Here is an 8,917-nt window from a genome sequence, read left to right on the forward strand (position 1 = left end):
TTGTTTTCTCTGGAAAAGAGGCGCTTGCGAGGGGACATGATTACTCTGTACAAGTACATTAGAGGATATGAGGAGATTATAGAAAGATAGGTGATATAGTTTTTCCCATAAAAATGACCAATGCACCAGAGGCCATCTCTTGAGATTAGAGGAACAAAACTTTCATTTGAAGCAACGTAGGTGGTTTTTCATGGTGAGGGCAGTGAACTTGATGGACCTTTTTTCAACCTATGTAACTTATGTAGTTGAGTGATCCTACCACAGACTCACTGAATTTTACACAGATGTGAAGAAACAAAACAGAGAAATATGATAAAGAAAATGGCAATGTCCTAAAGTGCGCTAAAGCGTTTAACATGCGACGATCACCAATCTGCATTATAAGGTATGTGTGCAAAAACTGCCTCACCAAAAATAAGTTTAGTATGTTAATGTAAAAATGGAGTCTTAGCAGATTCTCTGTGATAAACTGAAAATTCTAATTCTTTACCCCCCGCCCCCACACAGCACAAACTTTAATTGGCTTTTAAATCAAGTTATGGCTCACAGAAAAAGTTTAATTGCTAAGATCTAGTGCCAGTTAAATAGGAACGAGAAATACATCCAATTTTATACGTCCAGTAGCCCGTAATAATTCAAATTGCACTAGACCAACAAAAGCATTGCTATGACCAAAGGTCTTAAATGTGAGTTTGGCAGTGCTTCCGGTTAAATTACACATACTTAGATACACTCACATAGTGAAGCATAAAAAGTTGCAGACCAAAAGTTCATAAATCATATCTTCTTTTCTTCAGAAATATATCACTTTCCATATCCTAGGTTAATACCCATTTGGGAAGGGAATTCCTTCTTCATTGTTCATTACACCTTCCTCTATCTTTGCCCAGCCCCCATCCTCTAGATTTCCCTGCAGACCAAAGAGTCCCCATTTCTAGCCAAATTTACAGAGATATATAACTGAGGAGCAGGGTAAAAGCGAGCAGAATGTGAGGAAGTAGGTTGGAGAAACAAACCCTGAAAAACACATGGCTCCTTTATACTCTTCATTCATTCTGTTATATCTACTACATCACTTTCTGTGCCAAGGTAAGTCTCACCCTTGATATAGTGAATGTGCTCATTTGTTATGTGAGGGAGATCGATGCAAAAATCAGCTTGTTATTATGAGCTTTGGCTCATGATCTGGATAATATGTTGTGGCCCCTTCATAAATCTTTTGTGTGTGCGCCTCAATGTACTATAAAAGTGCTGAGCTGTTTCTCTTGAATAGTTCCACTTCTTCTAAAATGTTATGCTGACCTGACCCCCTTCCTTCCCTTGATTTGTTATTTTCTCTATCTCCCTTCCCACACTATATCCTGTAATAGAGTTCCTTTACTGTTTTTATCCAAGCACTTTTTACATCTCTTGGCTTCTGCCTTTTAATATTTGTTCTTAGTTTGTTTTCCATTTGTTTTTTGTCTCCACAGCACAGTACAAGTTATCCATAGCCCCTCAAAATCCAGTGGTGTCATTGTGGGCATCAGTTCAACTTAACTGCTCAATCAATTGCCCTGGAGGCTCTACTGCCTGGAAGGGACTTGATACCAACCTCGGAGGCCTTTATATAGGCACAGGCTTTAGCGTGCTGAACATTCAGAATGCCAGCATCTCTATGGAGGGGACCATGATATGTGTTGGAATCTGCCCTGGGGCTGACAAAAAGCATTATATGGGCAATGTGGTCCTGCATGTATATGGTAAGGAAACTCTTGTCTATTCACTGGAATGCTTGCAATCCAAAATTTAAATACCTGTATATGTATGAAAAAACAATCTTTACAAGTGTTTGTGAGATTAGAGTACTATAAAGATATTATTGATGTTGAGACTCCCATATTTCAGAATGCATTTCACACTTCTCTGATTCTCCTCCTTTACAAGTCTGTTTGTCACAAAGCATGTATGGTGTTTTGGTAACTGGAGGACAGCTGACTACTGCTTGTATTGTTTCTCTGGTACATGTAGACAGAACCAACAGTGCTATTCCTTGCACTGCTGGTTCTGACTACATGTATCAGAAAACAATACAAGTACAAGGAACATGACAAGGACCAGCAGTGACGAGAAAAGTGAAGGTCAGACAGACATTTATGTTATAATTTTGGTATAGGATCCATTATCTGGAAACCTGTTACCCAGAAAACTCCAAGGTCATCTTCTATAGACTCCATTTTAATCAAATATTACAACAATCTTGTTGGATTTAATTAATGTTTGAATTACTTTTTAGTAGACTTAAGGTATGGAGATCTCAATTAGAGAAAGACCCTAGAAAACCTAGGTCCTGAGCATTCTGGATAACAGGTCCCATACCTGTGTATAATTTTCTAACTAACATATATAATTAACACGTAAGACTGTATTTCAAAGATTAATTGTTGTCCTTTGTATACTACATTAACATTCATTACAAAACCTTGTTAGGTACTACTACATTTTTGTCTCTTTCAGCCCTGCCAGAGTCACTGCTCCTTAGTGCGCACCCTGAATCAGAGCCCCCATCTCTGCATTGCTTCATGAGGGCGGCATTTGTGACATCAGAAATTAAAGTCAAGTGGTTTAAAGGTTTAGAGAGTTTGAGGTCCTCCAACCAGGATGAGAAGTGGTATGAAGATGAGAATGGCTTAAGCTATTATACATGGATTCTGCCAGTTGCAGGAGATGCTGAGTGGGCACCAGGAACCTCATATCGATGTGAAGTAGAAATAGATTTTAGTGGACATGTGTTTACAAGAGAAGGAATCCTGCACCTTCCACCAAAAGGTATTCAAATTCATAATTAAAATGTATGGTTTTATTACACACTTCACATTCATAGTACGATTAACTGTTATTTTGGTACATAATATTAAGCAACGTTGTTTTCCATTCTTCTCAATTTCATAGTTCTTCTTGTTATGTTTATCTGCTTACAGCACTTTTAGTACTAGTGCCCTCTGCATTTTGCTCAGTGTCCCCTTTGTTGAGCAGACAAACAAATGAGATGATAAATGTACATTCCCTGTTCCCCTGTTTCACTAGAAATTTAATAGACTGTATGTGTATGTTTATACTCTTTCAAAAACAGAAGTTTTTAATTACAAAGGTATAATTATAAAATTGACAAGCCACCATACCACGTCAAGTTAAACTCCATATGGTGGTCCTAACTATTTACCTCTGATAATACTTTCATAGGCTGCCATACATTGGTCACAGGCTTAATCCTCCCCTGCTATTACCTTTTACAGGAGAGATTGCCAAGTCCAAAGCAATGGTTTTCATAGACTTTTCCTCCACGCTTTCTGCTTTTTAAGGAGATAGATTAGGGATGGGTAGAGAGGTGCTACATCCACATGAAAGTTTTCTTCATGCAGAAAAACGCTACTTAAGTACAGAAATGCAGATGAAGGGGGTTGGGGAGCACTCCAAAATATAATGGAAGTGCACCTGATCTGGCCAAAGTAAAAGCATTCCCCTTTTACCTGCAGGCTTGCCTAATATGGGAGCCAAGGTACATAGTGGGCAAAAAAAAGTCTTGTACAAGGTCTGGACTCAAAATAAAGTCCCTGTTATTACAAGCACACAGACGCCTAAACAGCGCCCCCACCAGCCCACTAAATAGTGTCCGTCTATGGCATCTTACAGCAGCCACTCTGGCATTACCCAGAACCCACAGATTACCTGTCTGAGTCTGGAGGATTGTAGGAGCACTCCAAAAGTAATTAAAGTATAAGTATATAATTATAGAAGTACAACTAACTTGGCCAAATTTGCTTTTTATTTTTTATTAGTAAATTATTTTGTTTGAATGCATACAGTTTTAGTAAGTTTTTTATTAAGTTTTTAAGAATTTTTCCACCCCTGCTGCAGGTTTTAAAGATCTCTAAGACCAACACCCATTTTAAAGGCTTAAGACCAATTTAAAAGGGATGGGGTAGAGATGCTGCAAATAATGTAAGCTTGGCCTACAGCAGTATTAAACTGCTAAAAATACAAAAGGTGCTGTTTGAGCACTTCAAGGATAAAGCATTAGTAAAGTGTAAAGTGTACTGGATATACAACTGCCCTAGCCAAATTAGCTTCAAACATTCATTTTGTGCATAAAGTTCCAAAAACAGGGGTTTTTAGTTTATGATTCAAACAATTACCAGACTACAGAAACCTTTAGCATTACACCTTGCTAAAGTTAAACAATTGGTTAAGTTAAACAATTGGTCACCCTAGCTTCAAGGACAGAACTACTGTAGGAGTCCACCTAGAACTCAGCTTACCTTTTACTCCCTTTACCCAAGGGATTTGGCAAATGTTTATTGTCTTGCACCAGAAAAATTGCCTGCAGGAGGTAACTTTGCTCTGCAGAAAATCAAAGTAGGCCTATTCGCTGGTGATTCCCTTTGTTGCCGACGGAAAGGCATTTTGGAGTGGTTAGTCATGATAGATCTCTGCTACTGTGGGTGACTAACCGCTCCGAAATGCCTTTCATACCATGGGACATTAGCCTAAATGTCAGTAAATGATCAGTATTATCGTATTTTTGTAGCCGGGACAAGTAACTGCTACTTCTAGCTCTGTGTTTCTTTACCCTAAAGAAGAAGGAAAGTTACTGAGACTTATTTATTGCCAATAGATTTGTTACAATAGTGCAAGTTAGAACACAATATTTATTTTGTAGAATGCTTTACCATACCTAAGTAAACAGCCCTAGATCCTCTCTCTATTTAAGATAGCAGCTGCCTTTTTAGCTTGGTCTGACATGACTTCCCTTCCTGCATCTCTCCTGCTGCTTGTGTCTCTCGCTGCTGCCTTGAACAGCTCTGGGCTCAGATTACAGCAGGGAGGGGGCAGGAGGGAGAAGGGAAGGGAAGAGAGGAGCAAGCTGTGCAGGCTCATGCCATGCCCTGAGTTTAGAGAAGGACGTCTGACACAGGAATGTATGTGTACAGAAAGGAAGAAAGAGAATGCAGTGTTTCTTTTCACAGAGGACTCTAAGCAGCAATACTTTACGTGTTTATGCCTGTATTTACATAGACCTACTGTAAGTATTTATGCCTGCATTTAGATAGAACTACTGTAAGTGTTTATGCCTGTATTTACATAGACCTACTGTAAGTGTTTATGCCTGCATTTACATAGACCTACTGTAAGTATTTATGCCTGCATTTACATAGAACTACTGTAAGTGTTTATGCCTGTATTTACATAGACCTTTCTGATAAAGCTTTACCTAGTTTTAACCTTTCCTTCTCCTTTAACACTAACCTGTTGAGTCAAATATCACACATATTGTAAAATTTATTCTTACAAAAGTATTTTTTCTTTTTAAGATACAACTGTCATAAATGCAGTCACCTCCCAAACTGTAGGCCTCCACGCCACCAGTGCAGAAAGTTCGACCATCATCTATACTGTCCCATCCTCTAAAGGATACACTAAAACCTTGCACAAAGTTTTGAATCCTACACAAGAATATGAGTCCAAGTTACCCATGGACACTGGCACACAGGCTGTTCTGAAAAGTCCATCAGAGAGTCACACGCAGCTTATAACTGCAACTATACCAAGCAGCATCTTGCCAGTCAGTGAAGAAAACCACAGTAGCCATCCTGTCAGAAGGTTTACAACAGCCATGCCAACTGCATTTCAGAAGGTCTTTCAAACAGTATCTGCCATTAAAAGAAACACAACCAAAACTGTTAGCACAAATATTAACATTCTAAGGTATTTCAAAACCCTCACTGGCTTTCAAGGAACTTCATCTGTCTCTCTTGCCTCTCATACTACTGAACATGGTAGCACCATGAAAGAAAGCCAAACATCTATTCATTCTTATAACACCCAACCAGGTAATCTCAAGATGGAAAGCCTTTCATCTATTTCTGCAGAAGGGACAACAACCCAAACGATGTCTGTTGAACATCCATCCACACCATTACCACCTGTTCCTCAAAGTAGCATGCCGAATAGTTGGGTACGACTAAGCCCTTCTCCTAGTCCTACTACAATAGGTCAATTTGAGTCTTCCCAAGAGATCCCTGCTACAAATGAAATTCCTATCACAACAGTTCCAAAAGGTAAGTTTGCTTTCTGTGCTTCAGTAAAGGAGGTCCTTGACCTGCAATACATGGTAAATACACTAATACTCCTGACTAAAAAATTACTTTATTAACTCTGGCAGAATTGTCTGAAACCTGGTATTTTTATATCATAAATTTATTTTAAATTCTTTTTAAGGGTCCTGATTTTACCAGGCATTATATTATATAAATATATTATTATATTTTATGATACAGGCCATGTAAGAGTTAACAAAGCCAGCCAAGGTATTTAGAAAGTATCCTGTTAATGAAAGAAACACAGGAAATATACATACATAACTGGAATATCTAAATTACTGTCTTGAGCCAGCCATATTTAAGTATCTCATCTAAGCCCTGGCTGATCAGGAAGAAATACCATTTGTTAAAGTGTCAGCCCACAAAGGGTAGTTAGGGTGAGGGCATACTGGGTGTACTGTACACCCTACAAGACCCAGACAGGGAAGCAGGCTGAACATCCAGTGTACCCTCCTGCTCCTATATGCTCTTATATGTAGCTTTACTAACAGGACAGGCTGTTCAAAGATAGATAGGGAGCTCTGAGCAAATTGCCCTGTTTATAAAGGAAGGGTAAGGCGAGTTCACTTTTAAATTAGTGATGTATAATTGCAAAAAAATAGGAAAATATAGAATTTCTTAAATGTAAACAATAGAAAAAATTTTAAAAAAATTTAAAAAAAAATCCTACTTATTGTGTTAATATTTAGCAAAGGTGCTCTTAGGTGTATACTGTGCCTTTTCACTTCACTGTGCATGAGCCAGTGCTCACACAACATACATGACAGGAGCACCAGCCCAGGCTGTCAGATAAGTTATTACAATCACTGAGCAAACTTTGATCTGTAGGATCATGAGACCTACTCCAGGAGTGTCTGGGGGGGTCATGACTTCCTCATTCTTACTGTCACTGAACCATTATTTACTGGTGTATGTATGTATATCCTTTACTGTACAAGCTAATTCAGAGAGTCTGAAGCTAATGGTATACAAGGCAGTTTTTCAAGAATTTAAATTTTAGAGAAATGCAGGAGGTCCATTCCGCTGCTATTAGTTATGTAGATGTGTACAACATACTGCAAAACATGACTCAACTGGAACCATAGGCTTAAAAGCGACAAACAATGCTCTCTTATTGTAAGTGTTATATAAGTACTCTTTCCTCTATCCCCAGATGGTTCCACACATACATAAGCAAATGCCTATCTGAAGGAGCCTGTCTGACCTCTCTGCTCTTTTGTATTTCCTCTGGTGTTTCCCTGGCACATTTTCCCAAATGTCTTGTGATAGATAATTCCTGGTTGGCTTATTAAATGCCCTCATAAGCATTTTATCATGTAAACTAAAATTCAGGTTCAAGTTCAGGGCAGCTTCAGTAGTACGTTTGTGTCTCAGGGCTGATGTGCATCCAAGCACATACAGTAGCCCTGTGACAAGCTTTAAACCTAGTGGTGGTTTTAATTCTAGTCTTTTGCATGCTTATTTAGTTATTAGCAATGTTGTTTTGCAGCACTGGGTCCTGACTACCCAACATCAAATGTGAACATTTATCTTATTTTCCCTTTGACAATAAAAAAATGAGAATAGCCAACTGTGCTTCTTTGGTTGATATCACAGTTTTGCCATTTCCTAAGTGTGGAAATGCCCCAAATCAATGGATGAGGCAAGTAGGTAGTTGTTCTCAACAGGCACTGAATATTAAACACACATAGAGCACCCATGACTCACCACCCATTCTGTGTTCTCCATGGTCACCTTGTTTTTCTGGGTCTGGTTTCCTGGCAGAATAATTCCATTGATGCTGTTTAAGTTTGCTGTGCTTATGGTGCATTTACCCCCTCTGTCCTGTATTCTGTGCAGTCAGAAACAGCAAAAGTCACTTATTCTTTTTCTGTCTTTCAGATGGATTGGCATTAACCTGGACCATTGTCCCAGCATTTGGCCTAATAGGAAGCCTTATGCTCTCATTTCGACTTTGGAGAGCCTTGAAACAGAAAGGCTCCTTCATACCTAAACAGCTGTATCCTGAGCAGAGTTGGTCGGTCAAGCAGAATGGGATTTCCAATAGGCAGTTCTTACATTTAAACTCACCATGATGCCATAGCATTTGAGACAAAAGACTAAGATTGGGCTATCTGTTAGAAACAAGCCTACAGAGCCTACGAAAAGCAGATGGAATGTTCCTTTTGCAGTCAAAACTGTGACAATAGACTTTAAAATAACAACTATCGCTAAACTGCAGCATTTTACTATGCTGTAAAATAGATTCTGTACTGACTTCATGTTAAGTCCTACATATAATGTGATTTGCCAGTGGCAAACTTAGAATAATAAAATGTTATTTCTATTTTTGTAATCAAAATTATCTGTGTTTGTCATTTAGGAATATACTTTTCTTATTATTAATTTTTATTGCATCTCTGGCTTTAATAGGGAGCCAATTTCTCCAAAAAAAAAAAAAGATGGCTATATATATTATTCATTATAATAATTTTCTAATATAAGAATATAAATCGTATATTCTTGTAAACAGTGCTTGGTGATGTCATCAGTTATAATCAGTGCTTAGTGATGTAATTTCTGTCACACGACTCACTGAAACTTGTGTATAATAAATAAAGCACCCCCTATTGTAAAATTTAAGGATATTAGATGTCACCTCAGAGTTTCATGACCCATATAAAAGCACTCAGCCTTTGACCTCATGCATTTATTTGGTCATGGAACTCCTTGGTAACATATAATATCCTTATATTTTACAGCAGGGGGTGCATTATTCACTATATCATATGCATTTT

At 38.2% G+C, this 8,917-nt stretch overlaps 1 protein-coding gene across 1 annotated transcript; it reads left to right on the forward strand.

The window, feature by feature from the left end:
- The first annotated feature begins 219 nt into the window (after positions 1–219).
- On the forward strand, positions 220–8,606 carry madcam1 (mucosal vascular addressin cell adhesion molecule 1). Its single transcript, XM_002939768.5, has 5 exons — positions 220–1,089; positions 1,473–1,742; positions 2,497–2,808; positions 5,352–6,098; positions 8,022–8,606. The coding sequence occupies exons 1-5, from the start codon at positions 1,029–1,031 to the stop codon at positions 8,213–8,215; spliced, it is 1,584 nt and encodes a 527-aa protein (XP_002939814.3). The 5' UTR covers positions 220–1,028; the 3' UTR covers positions 8,216–8,606.
- Positions 8,607–8,917: the final 311 nt, after the last annotated feature.

This window comes from Xenopus tropicalis, chromosome 1 (assembly GCF_000004195.4).
Source record: "Xenopus tropicalis strain Nigerian chromosome 1, UCB_Xtro_10.0, whole genome shotgun sequence".
NCBI classification, from domain to species: domain Eukaryota; kingdom Metazoa; phylum Chordata; class Amphibia; order Anura; family Pipidae; genus Xenopus; species Xenopus tropicalis.

What these genes read in the sequence shown, in the direction of transcription:
- madcam1 (XM_002939768.5), top strand. Translation starts at nt 1,029, where the DNA reads ATGGCTCCTTTATACTCTTCATTCATTCTGTTATATCTACTACATCAC. An exon ending in ACATCACTTTCTGTGCCAAG is followed by an intron (nt 1,090 to 1,472) that starts GTAAGTCTCACC and finishes TTGTCTCCACAG; the next exon opens with CACAGTACAAGTTATCCATA. An exon ending in CCTGCACCTTCCACCAAAAG is followed by an intron (nt 2,809 to 5,351) that starts GTATTCAAATTC and finishes TTTCTTTTTAAG; the next exon opens with ATACAACTGTCATAAATGCA.